The following is a 19,437-nucleotide window of genomic DNA, read 5'->3' as shown; positions in this document are numbered from 1 at the left end:
GCGCCGGGGGAGAGCTGCTTCATGACGTCATATCGTTCCGAAGACAGAATGCTGCTGCGTTTTGGCGCGTGAGCTGGCCAAGCAACTTTTTCATTCATAACACAAATTGCAGTATAAACACAAACAAACTCCTGATTCCTAACACATCTCTGATTCCTGCTTCCTCGTTTAAAAATAGACCAGATTTAATATGTCTTTCATATAGCCTTCATGATAAATGATGTGCACCTACATGAAAACATACTGCAGTAGGCTGTATTTTAGTATTTACTGTAATAAACTGTAGCAAATTGTGGTAGAATGTAGTATATTATAGCATGTATACTTCAGCATACTGTAGAAATGACTACAGTGTACTGATAAACATCTATCCATCCATCCATCCATCCATCCATCCATCTTCTATACCACTTGAGGAGAACCTGGAGCCTATCCCAGGATGCATCGGGCACAAGGCGGGGTACACCCTGGACAGGGTGTCAATCCATCGCAGAAAATTCTAAAGGGTTCACAAACTTTCAAGCACCACTGTATCTCGAGAACACTGAGAGTGGGGTGTGGATACACCCTGATTGTGATGTCAGTCCACCACAGGGCACCATGCGCACCCACATTCACACAGTCTACCCATGTTTTTGGGAGGTTGGAGGAAATCGGAGAACCCAGATGAAACCCAAATGGACACGAGGGGAACATGTGAACATGGATGAGTAACCTGAGGTCGGGATTGAACCCTGAAACTGAAGCAATGCTACATGCTGGGTTAATAATAATAATAATAATAATAATAATAATAATAATACAGTTTAACAAATAATGCAGAGGAAATGCAGAGTATCTGGAAACAATGCAGAGAGTGGGAAAATTATTTTAAAATAAATTTGATAAGAACTCAATTTCCCAGGATGCATCGCAGCCTCGCAAAATGGCCGCCTTGTACTCTGTTTCCCAGCAGCCACTGCCACTGCCTCTTTTCTCCTATTATACACACCTGTTTTCTGCTTCTCCTTGATTCGTTTTGTTAGTAAGTCCTGATGAAGCTTAATTACCATTCATGTCATTGTTTATACTCGGCTCTTTGCATTTGTCATTGACTTGTAGCTGTTTGACGACCTTGATTTTGGGTCTGTGTTTGGAATTGGTGTTCTGGTTAACAAAATATCACCTGTGCTTAATTGCATCCATCACTGTGCACACTATACCCTCAGATTCCAGTGCTTGGCTAAGAGTGGAACCCAGTGTGATCTTAGGCTGTTGTAGCCTGTTAAGGTATTGTGCATTCTGACGTGCTTTTCTGTTCAGCGGGATGTAAAGAGTGGCTGGTTGAGTTGCTGTAGTCTTCATGTCAGCTTGAACAAGTCTGACTGGTCTCCTCTGACCTCTCTGGCATTTCTACCGGAGAACTGATGCTCACTGGATGTTTTTTTTTCCCCTCACCATTCTATGTAGACGTGTGTGTGTGTGTGTGAGAGAGATAGAGAGAGAGAGAGAGAGAGAGAGAGAGAGAGAGAGAGAGAGAGAGAATCCCAGGAGCTCAGCAATTTCATACATGTCTGGCACTGAAATCAATGTTTCCCCATTCTGAGGTTTGATGTGAACATTCCCTTAAACCTTCGCCCTGTATTCGCATGATTTGATGCATTGTGCTGCTGTCACATGATTAGCTGACTGGATAATTGCGAATTCCTCAACTAAAGGTACTCTTCCTTATGGGGTTTTATCTTTTCTCTTGGTTAAAAATGATGTAAAGATTATACCTTGATCTTAAAAATAGGCATGTTGTCAATAACAATCAGCACTTGTAATTGGTGGTATTATTATTATTATTATTATTATTATTATTATTATTATTATTATTAAGTTATTTTTTAATGGGTTTTTTTTTCTTCTTTTTTTTTCTTTCTCCCCACATAAACACTTGGTTTTTTTTATTTTTTATTTTTTTTTTATTTTTGGGTGATGAATGCCACCTACTGGTGTCTTTCATTTTTTATTTTTAAAACCCAAACCTTCAACGCCGTCTCTCCTGCTCCAGCATTCAAACTAGGACATGTGACCTGTTATGAGGCCAATGACCCTTCACTTTTAACCCTACCCATGATTCCCCTGCTTACAAGAGAGAAAATGCATCTCGTCATGCAGTATATTTTAAAATAACTTGTACAACTAATCACTTGTTTCTGCTGTACCTGCATGGGTCATCATAATAAGATGGCTTCACAAGAATGGTGTTTGCTTGCTTTCGGGCTCTTTTCGTTTACTCACGGGGTGTGGTGTAGTAGTTCACTAGATAGTGAACAATAACTCTGCTAGCAGGTGCCAAAGGAGGACGGGTTTGATATTTTTCAGTGACTCAATCATCTCAGGAAGTCTCTTTCTTACAAGTCAACCAAGTCATTTTGAGGTTGAGCAGTACGTGTCGAGGTCAAGAGCGTAATAAATCTAAGCGACTGTACTTCTGCTCATTCGTTCATTCACTGCTCGCTAGATAAAGAGGGGAAATTGCTTCTACAGCTTTCATATAAAATAAGTGAGCTGAAATTTACATTTCACAACCTGTTTTTTATTCCATTAGCAAAGAGTGTATCACTTAGGACCACTTGTAATGAGGTGATATACAGTATATTGTAACAGCAGGTGCTCAGGAGGTTTCTTTTCTCGTATTACTTTTTTTTTTTTTTTTTTTTTTTTTTTTTTTTCTGTATATGCATATGTTTTAATAATAGAAAAATTATAATAAATATGCACGGGATCCTTCAAGATTAGACAATATTATAAAGCCTTAATTAAACTGTGTTTTGGAATCAAAAAAATTCTGATTACAGTATCTGCAATATGAATATTAAAAAAAATCACCATGGTACCTGGCATGGCATTACCTGCTACAGACAGTATCCACAACATAATCCCCCATCGTAAATACAGTGCTGCTTGAAGGTTTGTGAACCCTTTAGAATTTTCTAGATTTCTGCAGAAATATGGCCTAAAACATCAGATTTTCAGCCCCCAAAAGCCCTGAAAGTAGAGCAAGAGAACGCAATTAAACAGATGAGACAAAAATATGAAACTTGGTCATTTATTGAGGAGAAATTATTTCAAATATTTTGACACTCGCAGACTGGCTCGTTTCCCCTCGACAAATAAATAAATGACCAAGTATAATTTTTTTTCGTCTCATCTGTTTGATCGCCTTCTCCTTGTCTACTTTTACGACTTGTGTAAAAATCCGATGTTTTAGGTCATTTATGCAGGTATATAGAATACTCTAAAGGGTTTACAAACTTTCAAGCACCACTCAATCGTGGATAAACTGTCCGTACTTGCAGTTTGTTAGCCATATTCCTTATAAATTGACTTTTGTTTGTTAGTTCATGATGTCTCCAGCATCAACTAACAATTTCCTAACTTTCAGAGATAAAGAGAAGCTAGTGAAGCAATGACTGACTGTTTATAGCTACTATAATGTAAGTAATAATAGGAACTCACTTGTTTTGTGGATGTTCAACAATAGATGGATAGAACGGGTGATGTTACTCTTTAATTAATTAAATAATATTTTTTAAAAAATCACCATTGATGGATTTACTGTAGTGGGAGAAGAACCTCACGTTGGTGGTTTTGTAGCTAGTTCCCTTTCAGGTCTGTTACATGAACAAGACTAAATACTCTAAGAACTAAACACCCTCACGTTCTATTTTGGATCCCAGGCTTTCACGTTTTTCTTTTTTTTCCTGAGTAACATGATATCAAGAGAGTTTTACTCTCCCACCCCCAGGTGCAGTTTACTTTCTACACCACTGATATGATGTCAGAGGAGCTCCATGGGCTTTTTGGTGTTAATATGTGACTGGAGAACTAGCAGAGGCGTGGCAAACGTGCAGGAACACATACAAACACTTCTCCCTGGCCAAGCTGAACACTCCGAGAGCCACTCCGAGGACCAGCAGTACGCATCCGTTCGAGGTTTTAGTGCGCCTGAAAGATCCGGTCGAGGATGACTGCGTCTAGAGATGCCACCATATTTATTGACCTGAGCTTTCTTTCTCCGGAGGAGGAAGCGGTTATTCATAAAGTTCTTCTCAGAGACGAGGATTTGAAAAAGCATGAGATTGGACGTGTAAGGTGAGCAGCTGTACACCGCTCTGGTTTCAGAACCAAAGATTAAATAACAAGGATTTGGATTGGATTTGAGATGGAGGGGTTTTTTTTTTGGATTTGTGCTTGATCTTCCAGTATGGGGAATTTTCTATTGAAATGGCAACATTCCTGTTATGACACGCATCATTAGGAATTTTACCTGTATGCCTGAACGCACATCAAGTTGACTGAAGTCCAAAATGAAGGGTAATTTGTCACCAACTGTGGATTGAATAGACAGCAAACATGGCTAGTTATGTTTGCTTTATTTTACTTTTAAACAGTAGAACATTCCTTTAACCTTACTCTATCTTTAATCTCTTTAACCATTATTTGCAGGGATTTTATCTAATGTATATACCTCCATATCGCATCAGTGTGCCATGAAGTCCAAGTGTCTAATAATAATCAATCTTTTAAAAGTTTTTTTTTTAATTTATTTTTTTCTTAATACACCCAGTTACTTTAGTATCGAATATTCCTAGATTTCAAGCTAGAAGCACTAGGACGTATGCGCAAAGTGTTTATTTCGGCATATCCACAAATCTTACCGTGCATAGCTGTGGTCAGAGGTTGTAAACAGAGCATCCGTAATCATTCTCCAAACAAATAACGAAGGTCCGAACCAGAAATTAACCCAAATATAGGAAACGGAAGAACTAGAGACTACGAAAACTAATTAAAAAAAAAAAAATAATACTTGGAATACTTGAAGACAATGAGAGATGGGATAAATTGGGATTGAATTTGCATCTACTGAATTAAACTGAAGTTGAGAGGAACGCCGAATTTGTCCAAGGTCACGTCCACGTCTTTCACACCTGGAGTTAAATGAAGTTAATATTTTCTCCCTTTAACTTGAAGTGGGTTTTATTTAGAACTCTAGTTACACTGGTTGTGTTTAATCCAGCTGTTTTGACATGTTTATACCAGGAAGCTGAGGGAGGCGGTCCCAGACCCGAAGCAGCTGAAGGTGTTATCAGGCGAATGGTTCGAGGATCTGAAGTCGAAGCGGTACGGCCGCCAGCCGCACGTCTCGGCCGTAGTCCGATCTTCCATGAGATGGAAGAAATCGGCAGGTATTTGAGATTCTCTTTAATAAGATTAATGATCAGTCTCTAGCACCGCTGCTGTTAAAAACTAGACAGATCTAAGGGTTTTGGGCGTGCATTAAAATATTTGAATAATTAAAATATTTATTTTAATAATTAAAATATTTACATGTGCACGTTCTGTCACATTAATGGCAAGAAAAAGCACAGTAAATATATAGAATTACTTAGAAATTACTTAATAGAAGAATATAAGAAGAAAATCTAAATTGTTCTATTGTTAACCTTGTTTTCCTTTTTTTTTTTTTCTTTTTTTAAAACTTGCAGCTATTTCTGCTTATGTTTTATGTATAAAACTTGATCCGGTTACTGAGTATCGATTATAGGTTAATTCATTCAGTTCAAACACTCAAAATACACGACACACAAATAATCTGGACGCGTTTAATTTTTCACTTGAATTTTTATGAATGATGGGATTTTCAAAAAAAAAAAAAAACCCTTCGGTATTTAATTATAATCGTCAATTATAATAACCTCGAGGGGGGGAAAATCCGTAGCCCTCGGTTGCTCATTTTTATTCCTTCTGCTAAACGAGTTCACACACAGAAAAGTCACAGTTTGTCTTTCGTTGCTGGTCGTTGCAGGCCATAAACCGAACCCCTTCCTGAAGGCTGTGTCCGAGGATAAAGATGGAGAAAAGGACAAGCCTCGCCCAGAGTAAGGCGAGATATTTCTGACCTTGTTCACTGCAAAGACAGACCGAGAAACACTGAAACGCACCACCCACTGTAAACACACAGGGTGTGTGCTGTATTAATCATTTACACTCACACACACACACGGGCCACTAGTACTGTAGTATATAGACATCATTTAATATTATATCATTCCCGCCCTATTTCTAATATACCTGTGTATATACAACACGTGCCTATTTGTAGTGCATGTTTATTGTTTAGTGTAGAACAATACGTCAGATATAAAGCAATGTAAACTTTCTTTACATTACTCATGGTTTTTGCTGTTCATGGTTTGTTTGTGGTAAGTAATGTTTAAAGTTAAGAGAATCTTAATGTAAAGTTATCATTAATTTGCAATCCGCACCATTTAATCTCCCCCCACTTCGATTTACAGTTTCCATAACGCTGATTTTCTTTATACTCGTGTGCGCATGTTGATGTATGCAAATCACCCATAAACTAGCAAACGTGTTTCGTTACGTTTAGCTAGCCGACACCCACAGAACTTCGTAAACTCGGAGTTGAAACTGACAACATGGTGATTAAATGGCGAAAGAGCGCCTCCTAGGTGTCGTGTGTGCGTGCGCGCAGTAAGTCTTCCAGTAATGCAGCTCGGCCATTGCAGCGTGTTGGCTAAATTAGACACGTACTAACTCTAATGCCTTTATATATTTCTTTTAATATATTAATACATACTCATTATTATTTCCTGACTTCTCATAACCTACAATATTTTTTAAATTTTTTTTATTTATTTTTTTTCCCCCCTAAGTGTATCCGCGGACCCTCGATCGATTCACCCAGCTCTCAGCGTGCAGGTTTGTCATACTTCATTCACTTATTTATTTTTTTTCTTTCTCTGCATTTCTCAACATTTTCTCAGCAATTTCCTTTCCTCTGTACAATGACTGATGGCTACAGGTGCAGCAGGAAAACACAAATGAAGCTATCGTTTTAGAAGGTGAGTTCATTTATTAATTAAAGAGTAACATCACCCGTTCTATCCGTTTATAGTCACGTTTAATGTTGAACTTCCACATAAGTTAGTTCCTATCATCACTTACGTTATAGTAGCTATAAACATACAGTCATTTCTTCACTAGCTTCTCTTGTTATCTCTGGAAGTTAGGAAGTTATTGAGAAACCTTTCATGTCAGAAAACATAAATGTACAGCCTCACATCTGATTGTTACAAAATGACACTGGAGACTCCTTCCATAAATGGGGGGGAAGAAAGTCACCATATCAACAATTAGACATATTTTCTCCATTTAAGTCAGACATTCACCGAACAAGTCCCTGTTTAACTTAGTATAGTTAGTATAGAAACATTAACATATTAGACTGAGTGCATAAATATAGCTTACAGCTGGAAAATGTATCACCTTCTGGCCAATCAGAACCGAGAATTCGACATGGCTGTGGTATAAAACGCACTTATTTTTGACTTCTTTGTCTCTAATTATTATTATAATTTTTTCAGAGACCCCTGGCGCTAAAATAAATACTCCTGTCCTTCAAGTTATCGAAGCAGGACGTCAATCAGGAGCAAAACCTCAAGAGCAAACACCTCGTTTCGAGTCTCTAGAACTAGCGCCTATGCAGGAGTCGAAGACAAAAGCCGCCGTTACAAAAGAAATCGACTCGGCCGAAGTCGGATCGGATCCTGGAAGAACCGCAATGAAAGAAGACCGGGGAGTGGAGATGAGTTTGGAGACCAGACCAAAACGGAGAGATGGAAACACGTCTAGAAATTTTGAGATACGATCTTTTAGCAAGGCGCAGGAAACGTCAAACTGGGAAATGCGTCAACTTGGCAGCGCTGACGAGTCGATTAAGCCCGAGTCAAAGGTTGAGGTTGTCATAATCAACTCTAACAACGGTACGGAAACAGAAGTGACGACCAAGCAGGATAATCCGAGACCCGGAGTGCTGATGAATTCTGGATATGGGTTCAAAGAGGACATTCGGTCTCCGATACCAAAGAGAAGATCTGGTAAAGAAATCAGAGTCTTGAACATCACCGACAAGCGAACAACTCCGACGAGGATGGAAGAGTTGAGCGTAGATTTAAACGTAAAGGATGATCCAGGTATTCTTGAGGATCTAAAAACAAGTCCAGTTAATAAGGTAAACGCACCAGAGTGTGTTAATTTGAACCAAAAGAGTTTAGATCCAGTACAGAAAGGAAAGGGAAGTGTTGTTGAGGAAATCATAGTCGCTGACTTTAAACGAAGATCTCCAGCAAAGATGGAGGAATTAAGTGTTGATTTAGATGTGGAGAAGGATCCAGATGTTCTTGAAGGCCCAGTTAATAATGTAAACACAGCAAAATGGGCCCATTTGGACCAGAATTTAGATCCAGTTCAGAAAGGAAAGAAAATCGCTGTTGAGGAAATCATAGTCGCTGACTTTAAACGAAGATCTCCAGCAAAGATGGAGGAATTAAGTGTTGATTTAGATGTGGAGAAGGATCCAGATGTTCTTGAAGGCCCAGTTAATAATGTAAACACAGCAAAATGGGCCCATTTGGACCAGAATTTAGATCCAGTTCAGAAAGGAAAGAAAATCGCTGTTGAGGAAATCATAGTCGCTGACTTTAAACGAAGATCTCCAGCAAAGACGGAGGAATTAAATCTCGGTTTCAATGTGGAAGCGAATCCGGATGTTGAGGAATTAAAGACCGGACCGGTTCCCAAAGACGTCCATAAAGATGAGAACGGATTAGCAGCCGTGAACGGGGACGAGCTCCCAGAATCGGTTGTGAACGAGGAAAAAAATGAGGCTGCTGCAGGAAAAAGTGACTTTGATGTGGCATTGAGGACGTCTGAAAGCACTAATCAAAACAAGATTGACGAAGCCAGTGAACCAGAAGGTAGTTTTCAAGACAGGGAAGTTGAAAGTGGGATTTCTGAAAGCGGTATTCTCGCCAGCGTGTATGCGCGCGCCACTAGGCCCAAATGGGGCGTGTCGAAAACCCCTTTCGCACAAGACCCAATGCAAAAGACTGAAGACGTGATCCCGACTATAGTGATCGTGCCGTCTGAATCCCAGGAGCCGAAAGAAATGGAGCGTAAGTGCATTATTTCAGAGGAAAATACAGCAAATTCTCTCTCTCTCTCTCTCTCTCTCTCTCTCTCTCTCTCTCTCTCTCTCTGAGAGTATACCATTTCCCTCTCTCGCTCTACACGAGCTTGCATTCTTTGTTTATATCCACTATATCAAATTTCCCACCCATGCACAATCTCTTAGGCGTTAAATGACTGTACAGTTTCTGACGATCCAGTCGAAGCCTCAGTGCTCTTGGCACGGACACACCCGGTATTACACAAACCCCCTTTTTCTCATACCATACCTCTTTAAATGAAGACGTTTAACCATGTCATCTGTTTTGCTTCCACAGGTGTGAAGAACGAGACACCTGCCCCTGAAGCGCTTGTTGAGGTTGCCAAACCTGGCACAGATACTTGGGAGGTTCGCTTTATTTCACACACTGTTGCACCTAGTAATATGATCAGTAAGGAATTAAAAACACAGTTTATAATATGGAATATAAAATATTGATAAAACAAGTAGTTACCACCCTGAAGTTGCTTATTTTCCTATATCGGCGTGTTCTAAAGTGTTTTTATTGCGGTTTTAAATGTCTTTTTATGAAGTTAATACGGAGACAAAGCTTGACAAGTTCATAAAATAAAGACTAGTGTCATCCCTTGTAGTATGTTAGTTTAGCACAATTTATTTAATTATTTTTTTTCCCCCCCGCCCGTTTTTATTGAGTTTGTTAAGCAAAGTGAGCTCATATGCTATGTCTAATGTTGTTGTAAGTGACTGTTTTGGGATTTTTATTTCCATTACAACCCTTTTCCAGTATGAAGGAGTGGACTCGGATGAGGACGGCAGCTCCGAGTCCAGCCGCGACTCGGATTTGTCAGGAAAAAGGGGCCAGTTGTCTGCCAGTACGCTTTCAGTCAAAGAGGTGGGACATTTACAGCCAAGCGCTTAAGTCCTGTTTTTTCTTTTCAATTGTCGAGGTCCTTTTTCATTTCACCACAGACGTATACACTCTAAACGGTGTTCATTTCTGTTACTTGATATTGACTCCATTATTTACAGTCGTCTGAAGTAGCTCCGTTACTGTATTTAAGTCCCCCCCCCACCAGTTTTAATAAAAAATCTACTTTCGTATGTTTTATGAAAGTTTTCAAAAGTCACTACATTTCTCTATAACCGTACATTTGTAAAGTTATATAGTGACATTTTAGCATTAAATGGCTTCATTTAAGAAGTGTGACAGGAAGAATGAGCGCTGATATTACATGCTACTAACAAAAGGCAGTTTGTGTTGGGAGAGCTAGTTTGTATGGTCGGTTATCGTGCTAGCTAACATTTGAGAGATTAGCATGAAAGCTGTTGTTGGTTAGCCTTAGCTAATGTTTTCTCATGTTCTTTGGTGAAAGGGTTTCATTTACAGTCAGTAACTAAAAAATATGTAATTTAAGAAAGACGTCTTTATTGTACTTTCATACCCGAAGTAAGTTTGATAGTTTAGCTTGAGTTTAACTTTACAACTTGAGTGATTTAAAGCTGTACTTTTACTAGAGTATTTTATTTAGCGATTTGTATTTATTTATTTATTTCTTACTTGCAGGAAGATTTTCAGTACTTCTCCAGCTCCTGCTTATTAATTCCTCCGAGTGTTGTCACCCTTACTGCTTTCAGTCATTAAGAGCATCTCGTTTGGATTTACATTAGTGAAGATTAATAGACGTAGGACGGTTTAAGTGACGATCGCGTCAGTTCCCGATAACAGATTTCGCTCCGTACGTGTGTAGTATTCGGTATTGTATGTTAAGCATGTTGTACTGGTTTTCGTAGCGCACTGCCAGTTTGCTGAGCGTGTACAGCGATGCCGGCGACTTCGGGAACGTGTCGGTGCAGGGATCGGTGGAGTTCGCTCTAATGTACAGTCCTCTTGGAGAGCTCGTCATTATGGTGGAGCAGTGTCAGGATCTGGCCATCGCAAACCCGCGCAAACAACGCACAGACCCGTGAGTCCATCAAGGCAACTTTTACAAGATTATCACAAACACTTATTTTTTTTTTTAATTTATTTATTTATTTATTTATTTTTGTCATGATTATCGTGGAAGCTTAAGTCTTCAGGAAGGTAGATCTCCAGGAACGAGGTTTGTGACCACTGCTGTAGGTGTGGTTTAGACCATCAACAACTTCTTTTTCTTTGTTTTACTTGGTTATTTATTTGGCCTGTTTACAGAGTTGGTGACTTAAGTCATTGACTTGAGTTAAAAAAATTCCCAATATTTAGGTGGGGGAACGTTATGCATCTTCAGAGACGGGTTATGCAGCTTTTTCAGTTGATTTTCTTGGTGTGGCAATATTAAATACATAAATACAACAATGAATTAAATGACTTCAAAGAAGATGATGATGATGATGATGATTTTATCTAGTGCTTGGCCCCCTAATAACTTAAAATACTGCTAATATCTCATATTTAATCAACTCGCAATTGAAACATATGGACACGTTGCAATATGTCTAAATCGCTTGAGCTACACTGACTTGAAGTGAGCTGTGAGTGCAGCGGATGAGTGCTAGGTCAGCTAATCCTTCAAACCACCGGCACGGCGTGTTCTTTCCAGGACAGCTCATCAACTTAACACAACACCGACCTTATTTTATTCATTTGACTCGATCGCAAAACGTGTGATTAAAATAGCCTAAATCGCATTATGATTATGATTTGACCTCAATTTAGTATCTAGAAACTACGTAAAGTTATGGCACCCAATATATTAAAATAAAGCAAAACAATAGGACGTGCTGGATCAAGTGCTATTTTATAGTCTGCTGAATAATGAAGGTGGAAGCCATGTTGTTGGGTTACACCAGATTTGTAGCGATTGAGGTGACACTTCCACACAGGTACTGTAATAATAATCTGGATTGGGGGGGGGGGCCAGAAGTCATCTTAAACAGGTGCATAACCTGACTCTGAATACGAGCAACTTTCCCTGCATTAAATAGTGACGTTATTTTTGGACTCGTTTCACCAAATGTGAACGTGGTCCAAGATATTTAACAGTCTACAATTAGTACATTTTTGTAGCTTTCCGATGCATAGCTCCTTTTTTTTTTTTTTTTATGAAAATGGCAATTTATAAACGATTCGTAGCTAAAAAGGCTAACACTTTGTGTGTTTGCTGGACTTCTGTGTCAGATACGTGAAGACGTACCTCTACCCAGACAAGAGGAGCAAGAGGAAAACTTCCATCAAGAAGCATACAGTGAATCCAGTCTATGTGGAATCATTGAGAGTATGTATAAAGTATTCCTTTATGGCATTATTTTTAATGAGTATACCTCATTTTAAGACGCATATCGTTGTCTGATTTTATACACTGCTTTCTTGTATAAAGTTGAATTAATGCACCACTATTCATTTCTATTCTTTTTTTTTTTTTTTTTCCTTCTTCCCATATTCATTTAAATTTTGTACACAGTACAAAGTAAAACGTGAAGAATTGCATGGAAAGACTCTGAATTTATCTGTATGGCACAATGACTCCCGAGGCAGAAATGCCTTTTTGGGTCAGGTTGAGATTAATCTGAAGGACTGGGACTGGAAACATGAAGCACTCTCATGGTACAACCTCCAACCAAAGGTATGAGAAACTTTAGGAAATGTGAGAAAGAACCCAAATCTTTCTTTCATTTGCATATCTGTAGTATTTCGATATTATTGAAGACTCATTTAAAAGTCTTGGTAGTCCTGACTGGCTCGTTTTACCCAGCATGCACATCACACTGGAACATCGATACACACGATCTCATTTTCAGAAAGCTCCAGAAAACATTTCACATCTCTACACTACTATATTTACTGCCGCCGCCTTTATTTTATTTATTTAAAGCTTTTAATAATCTCCTCCTCTTGATTTACAGAACGCAGATAATCAGGAATCGCAGGAAGACCGCGGGGTTTTAATCGTCTCGCTGAAATACGTGACTCCCGAAGCCACAGGTAGTTCAAAATGAACCACTTCTTTAAATTTACATTCTACATCAACCTATGATACAATATATGATAAATTAAAGGTACTTAACATTCTTTTCTTTTTTTTTTCTTTTTTTTTAAATGTGTTCACACTCTGATTAAATCCTTTACTATCTTTAACATGACTAGATGGTTTTCAATGAATAATTAATAAATGTATATAAATAAATTTACGTTGCGTTTAATACAATCTGTAAACAAATTAGAATTAATATTATGTGTTAATATTAATAACTATGTGCTCATTCAATGTTACTCGAAATGATTGACACAATTTTATAATAATAATAATAATAATAATAATAATAATAATAATAATAATAATAATAATAATATCCTTTAGTGCTTAGACCCCTAATAATTTAATATCTCCGACTGAATCAATGTCCTATGCAATTGAAACAGAAGAACTACACTTTAGATATTTAGTCCTTTTAGATATATTCCAAATATATATCGTGTGTGTGTGTGTGTGTGTGTGTGTGTATATATTAGTATCCAATATCCTTATAAGATATTTTAAAATGTATAAATTAAATCTTTAATTGACACCCTGTACGTTATGAGTAACTTGGGTTTACTGCAAAAATGTTTTAAATTTTATTTTTATGAAATTAAATCAGATATTTTCTGCTATCTGAATTTATTTTTAAAAAAAAGTTAATTAAAAATGAAATTATACCTTTTTAACAAAATATTTCAGGTACATTATATTAGTCAGTAATGTCGATTATGTAATGGTATCATTTTATTTCTATTATTAATACACAATGTAAAATTAAATAATGAATTTATTATTTATTTATTTATTTTAATATTTATTACTATAAATGATTGTTGTTGGTATCATTTATTTTCTTTTAGAATTTAATTTCACACTTAAGACTGTAATATCCTCTGTGTTCGTAATACAATAGCGTGATGCAGTAATTGTGTCTTTGCGTGGCGTCTCTGTAGCTGGTTCTACTCTCAGCCGGCCTCTGGGAGAGATTCACGTCTGGCTGCGAGAAGCGAGAGGTCTGCGTCGTCTAAAGGCTCGAGGAGTCGACTCGTTCGTGAAGTGGTGAGTGGAAAAACTATTTCCGTCTCTATTAAACGGTCGTGATTTTGAGTTTGGTTTCAATGCGTCGTTTGTCACGCCGGTGACGGACAGAAACGGAATAAAGTGTTTGTTTAAAGGGCAAACGCAAACACTGGCGTTGGTCCGTGGCGTACAGTCATTCATGATCATTCCGGTGGAAGCACGACGGAAAGGACACGTGATGGAGTGGGTTGGTAGCCTGTTGCACAGGCTCATATTTTCAAATCGCACACAAGTTGTGGATCAATGCTTCCAGGGTCAAAGTTCAGCAGCCATTTTAGCTAGCACCAAACAAATTTTCCTCCACACGCAATTTACTTTAAAATTTTTTCTTGTGGATAATTTAGATCGCCGTCATTAGAGTCGCACCTTTTCAATCTTCCTGCAATTTTTTTTTTTTTCAATTTAAATAATTAAATAAAAAGGATTTAATGGAACAATTTACTGATGCTGGTGATTAATGAGGTGTGCTTTGAGATGCTGTTGACGCCATCTTGGAAAATGCATCTTTTTTAATAGATATGTCAGTGGTGTAATGGCTTGTACTTATGACCCCAATGACAATCACTCTAGTGATGTACAGTAATGGCACCACATTAAAGATCAAGAATATTGCTTTTTCATGACATGTTGCTGGAGAGAAAGTCAATATATTTGGAGAATGAAGGATGTAATTGTAATTGCGGGTAGGATTTGGGGTGTAATACAGGGTGTCGGGAGTGGGTAGATCAGATTGTAAAACGAATCCGCTTTATTTAGCTACATGTTACCAGACACGAGTAAGAAAAGTCGCCAGAAGACTCGCGTGGTGAAGAAGACGCAGGACCCGGTGTATAACCACACCATGGTGTATGACGGCTTCAGAGCAGGCGAAGTGTGTGAGGCCTGCTGTGAACTCACCGTGTGGGACAGCAACAAGCTTTCCAATCAGTTCCTCGGAGGAGTGCGTCTCAGCCTCGGCACAGGTTGGTGCACGCGCTTGCTCTCCTTTCTTCCTTTATTTTCGTGTAGTATTACTGATTATGCGTCAGGATTCTCAAAGCTGATTGGTTGCTTTATCTACGACAGCTCTGATCACAGGTTTATATTAACGCACTCGTTCTAATACGATATCTTAAAGGTTTGGATGACGATCACTGTATATTTCTCAACATTTTATGGAAGGAGTCTCCAGTGTCGGTGCTTTGTAACAGTCCGTACATTTTCCTCTATGGGAAAGTCAAAGGACGAAACCTGTCACTCTTTGTTTCGTTTTATATTACAGGTGGCAGTGGTAGCTCAGTGGTTAAGGCATTGGACTTCTGATGAGAAGGTCATGAGTTCAAATCCCAGCACCACCAAGCTGCCACTGCAGGGCCCTTGAGCAAGGCCCTTAACCCTTAACTGCTCAGCATGTGCATTTAGCGTCTGCCAAATGCCATTAATGTAAATGTAATATGTGCTAATATTAACACTAACATAAATGATAACAGAAACGAACTTGTTTCTCAGACGTTCCCCCAACAATGTAACTGTAAATGGATTAAAAAGTCCAAAATGTCCTCCTTTTCAATGAATTACAAATTGTAATCATTTGGCAAATTGCTGTTAAAAGTTGAATACAAGACTTCAGCATATGCTTTTGTGGGGGAAAACGATCAAATGGTGTTTATACGAGGAAAAAAATGTTTTATTTTTCGGAAGTAGTATGGAATTCAAGCGATCGCAAGTGCACACAGTGAGAGAGCGCTCCCCCTGGTGGCGACATTAACAAACTATTCGTACATGAATGACCTTGGAGCAATTTACTGTTGGACATTAGACATTCTCTCTCTCTCTCTCTCTCTCTCTCTCTCTCTCTCTCCATCTACACCCTCAGGCCAGAGTTATGGAAAGAAAGTTGACTGGATGGATTCCGAGAACGAGGAAGTGGAAATCTGGAAAAAAATGATGGCTAATCAAAACAGCTGGGTCGAGGCAGAACTTCCACTCAGGCCTTCGATGACTCCCAGGAACTGAGACTGATGCTAAAGACCAGCAGCAAATGTGTGCAGTTTGATTGATTGATTAACATCCCAGAGCATAGTTAGCTAGAGCTGCTAATTAGTTTTGTCCGTGGTCTGATTTTCTGGAGAATGGAATTATCTTAGGAGGATTTTTATTTAAATCCAAGGACTAACAGAGCCACCAGTGGGCAAGTTCTTTAACAATCAACTGCTCATATAGAAGTGGATTTGGATACATTTGTGTGCAAAATTATTAAATGTACTGCTCAGTGTGGACGTGAAATACGTTAACCTAACATCTGGATTTGTAAATATTTGCAAATGAGTGTTACTTCAATGCAGCTCGTATTGAATCCGGTTCTATGATGCAAATTATTCCAAATGAAATACTTTTTTTTTTTCTTTTTCTGTTGTTGTTGAGATTTTGTACCGTCTCGGTGAACAATGTTCTTGAACGTCGTCATGAATAAATTGGTGTAAGGTGCGTCTCCTTCCTGCTGAATGATTTACAAGCGCCACGTTATTCATTAATCACGTGTGGGAGTGCATTAGCCTGCTTTCACAAACCGAATCCAGATTTAAAGTGTAGTGCTTGTGATCTTGATCAGATTTTTCACATGTACTGTTGGTTTAACTGTTGCTAAGCGACAAGCATTAATCTGTTTGTATAAAACTACATTAAACTAGTTTAACCGTGCATGGAAGAGGAGTATTGTTAGGGTTAAACAAGCGTCTATCTTTCTTACCTTTTCATTTTTGTTTTTCTTTTCTTTTGTTCTTGGTCCTTTTTATTTTAATTTTATAAACCTTTTTTTTGTTTTAAGGCCTTTATTTTAAATAATTTTCTTTAAATGATAGTTTATTTTACTCTAATTTAAAAAAAAAAAATTTATGGTCCTTTACATTCAAATGACATTCATTTTATATATATTTTATATATAATATAAATGCTTTAAGTTTATTTTATTGCTTTCTTCTCATCGTAGTTCTTCATTTAAAAATTGTATTCTTTGTTTCTTTTCTTTTAAAAAAAATTCATTGGGATTTGTTTTTAAGCCACGTTATTTTCTTTCACGCTTTTAATATACTCTGTTTATTTCTCTCTTTCTGTTCCTTTCCATCAGGATCGTTTTATGGCCTTTTATTTTCTTCTCTTCGTGTTTATTTGTGTTTGTCTTTACATTTTGTTTTCTGTCCTGTATTTTATGTCCTTTTAAAAAAAAAAAAAAAAAAAAAAAAAAAACCTCTTTTTTTTTTTTTTTACCATCTCCTTTCTTCATATTTTATTTTGCAATTCTATTTTCTTTCCTAGATGTCTTCCTCTCCTCCTCTTCTCTATTTGTTTCTGGTGTGTGTCCTCTCTATCCTCCAGATGGTGCTCCATTCTCAGCTCTCAGTCCTTTCTCCCCCCAAAAAACCTTAAACTCTGGCAATCTGAACACACATACAACTACAAATTCGGTTAACGGAGCTGGTGTGTGTGTGTGTGTGTATGCGCGCGCATATATGTGTGTGTGTGTGTGTGTGTGTGTGTGTGTGTGTGTGTGTCAGATGACCACAAACTTTTTCCATTGCGCCTCAAATCTTCCGAATGGATGGAAAGCGCCACATTTAGGCCTGCACTCCATCAAAAAAGCTTTGTCTAACACACTTCCCTTCAGTCTCGTCCCTCGGGCTCTGTTTTTATCATGATTTGAAGGCTTTTTCTTCCTTTCGCAGACGCAGAAAGAAAGAGGGAACGCTCAGGTAAGACTGCAGAGCTTTTTCTTTAAAGCCAGAGGAGCGGAAGACGCTTCGGTGTTTTTAATAAAGAATGTAGTGAAGTTTAGTTGAGGCTGAAGCCGTCTGCTAGACTCTTTAAATCTACTGGATTAAAGGAACTTCTGCTGCTATTTCTTTTTTCTCTTTTTTGCTATAAAATGGAATGAATGTCCTTTTTTTTTTTTTTTTTTTTTTTTTTTTAAAAAAAAGAGAACTTTTTATTATTTGACAGGACGAAGAGGAAGAAAGGAAAATAAACATTTTAAAACAAAAAACTTTGTTAGAACTGACAAATTGATGAAGTGGTGCTGATTTTGACGAGACACCCGCGCCCTTGTTTGAATCATGGGTGACTGGAGCACCTTGGCGAAGCTTCTCGATAAGGTGCAGGTGTACTCGACGGCCGGAGGCAAGCTCTGGCTCTCCGTCCTCTTCATCTTCCGCATCCTGGTGTTGGGAACCGCTGTGGAGTCGGCGTGGGGCGACGAGCAGTCGGCGTTCGAGTGCAACACGCAGCAGCCGGGCTGTGAAAACGTCTGCTACGACAAATCCTTCCCCATCTCGCACGTACGCTTCTGGGTTCTGCAGATCATCTTCGTCTCTGTGCCGACGCTCCTTTACCTCGGCCACGTGCTCTTCCTCATGCACAAGGACGAGAAGCTGAAGAAGAAGGAGGACAGGCTGAGGAAAGCCGAGCGGGAAGGGAGCAACGTCCACGCTCGACTTCACAAGATCCAGGCCAAGAAGTTCAAGTACGGTTTAGAGGAGCCTGGAAAGATCAAAATGAGAGGAGCCTTGTTTTACACCTACATCGTAAGCGTGGTGTTGAAATCGGTATTCGAGGTGGCGTTCTTGCTCATACAGTGGTACCTTTACGGATTCCGTTTATCGGCCGTTTACACGTGCGAGAGGTTCCCCTGCCCGCATAAAGTGGACTGCTTCCTGTCTCGTCCTACGGAGAAAACCGTGTTCATCATGTTCATGCTCGTGGTGTCCTTGATCTCGCTGGCTCTTAATGTCTTCGAGTTTTTCGCCGCCATCTTCAAGAGGATGAAGGATCATTTCAGAGAGGCCGAGAAGCTGCTGGACATGGAGAGCACGATCAGGCCGTGCCGTGGAGAGGACATGTCCGGCTACGGGTACCACTGCTCGGCTCCTGCGTCTAACCTGGGCTACAATTTAGACACGGCCGATAAATCCAACTCCTCGGATAATTTTGACAAACAGGCCAACGAGCAGAACTGGACGAACTACAGCACCGAGCAAAATCAGCTCGGCCAGAGAGATTACTGCCCGTCTCAGACGTTTGTGTATCCTCAGAAAATGCCTCTAGGTAAAGACCTCCTGCTTCTTAAACAGCTCGACCCTCGACCCCAGAGTCGCTCTAGCAGTCGTGCCCGGCCTGATGACCTGGACATCTAGGAGTTTACACTTTTTTTGTTTAATATCTTGTATCAAAATATGCTCTCAAAATGTTCTCATTGAGTACTCTAAATACTGTGAGCTCCTCAGTCTAGCTACAAGGATGAATTAATGCTTTAACGAGATTCCGCTCCACGTTGATTACAGTGAGAAGAAATACATTTGGGCAATTCCA

The 19,437-nt window shown here is 38.9% G+C and overlaps 2 protein-coding genes across 8 annotated transcripts; both read left to right on the top strand.

Annotated features, from left to right (window-relative positions):
- The first annotated feature begins 1,006 nt into the window (after positions 1 to 1,006).
- On the top strand, positions 1,007 to 16,563 carry si:ch211-266g18.6 (synaptotagmin-like protein 2). Of its 6 annotated transcripts, none has more exons than XM_017476416.3 (17): positions 1,007 to 1,024; positions 1,209 to 1,269; positions 3,776 to 4,122; positions 5,071 to 5,216; positions 5,837 to 5,909; positions 6,705 to 6,750; positions 6,854 to 6,893; positions 7,416 to 9,005; positions 9,336 to 9,406; positions 9,804 to 9,911; positions 10,811 to 10,983; positions 12,177 to 12,273; positions 12,460 to 12,621; positions 12,902 to 12,980; positions 13,971 to 14,076; positions 14,854 to 15,059; positions 15,953 to 16,563. In XM_017476416.3, the coding sequence occupies exons 3-17, from the start codon at positions 3,995 to 3,997 to the stop codon at positions 16,090 to 16,092; spliced, it is 3,165 nt and encodes a 1,054-aa protein (XP_017331905.2). In that variant the 5' UTR covers positions 1,007 to 1,024; positions 1,209 to 1,269; positions 3,776 to 3,994; the 3' UTR covers positions 16,093 to 16,563. The 6 variants fall into 6 exon arrangements, with proteins under 6 accessions (XP_017331905.2, XP_017331903.2, XP_017331902.2 ...); XM_017476414.3 differs by lacking the exon at positions 1,007 to 1,024 and adding an exon at positions 3,413 to 3,464 and having other exon boundaries at positions 1,031 to 1,269; XM_053682446.1 differs by lacking the exons at positions 1,007 to 1,024; positions 1,209 to 1,269 and adding exons at positions 1,285 to 1,697; positions 3,413 to 3,464.
- Positions 16,564 to 17,333: 770 nt separating this feature from the next.
- Positions 17,334 to 19,437, top strand: gja1a (gap junction protein alpha 1a). Of its 2 annotated transcripts, none has more exons than XM_017475317.3 (2): positions 17,334 to 17,825; positions 18,073 to 19,437. In XM_017475317.3, the coding sequence occupies exon 2, from the start codon at positions 18,186 to 18,188 to the stop codon at positions 19,260 to 19,262; it is 1,077 nt and encodes a 358-aa protein (XP_017330806.1). In that variant the 5' UTR covers positions 17,334 to 17,825; positions 18,073 to 18,185; the 3' UTR covers positions 19,263 to 19,437. The 2 variants fall into 2 exon arrangements, with proteins under 2 accessions (XP_017330806.1, XP_017330805.1); XM_017475316.3 differs by having other exon boundaries at positions 18,051 to 19,437.

This window comes from Ictalurus punctatus, chromosome 9 (genome assembly GCF_001660625.3).
Source record: "Ictalurus punctatus breed USDA103 chromosome 9, Coco_2.0, whole genome shotgun sequence".
In the NCBI taxonomy this organism is placed as follows: domain Eukaryota; kingdom Metazoa; phylum Chordata; class Actinopteri; order Siluriformes; family Ictaluridae; genus Ictalurus; species Ictalurus punctatus.
This window is presented reverse-complemented; position numbering and strand designations above follow the sequence as displayed.

What these genes read in the sequence shown, in the direction of transcription:
- si:ch211-266g18.6 (XM_017476416.3), top strand. Translation starts at nt 3,995, where the DNA reads ATGACTGCGTCTAGAGATGCCACCATATTTATTGACCTGAGCTTTCTT. An exon ending in CTGGCACAGATACTTGGGAG is followed by an intron (nt 9,407 to 9,803) that starts GTTCGCTTTATT and finishes ACCCTTTTCCAG; the next exon opens with TATGAAGGAGTGGACTCGGA. An exon ending in GTCGACTCGTTCGTGAAGTG is followed by an intron (nt 14,077 to 14,853) that starts GTGAGTGGAAAA and finishes CGCTTTATTTAG; the next exon opens with CTACATGTTACCAGACACGA.
- gja1a (XM_017475317.3), top strand. Translation starts at nt 18,186, where the DNA reads ATGGGTGACTGGAGCACCTTGGCGAAGCTTCTCGATAAGGTGCAGGTG.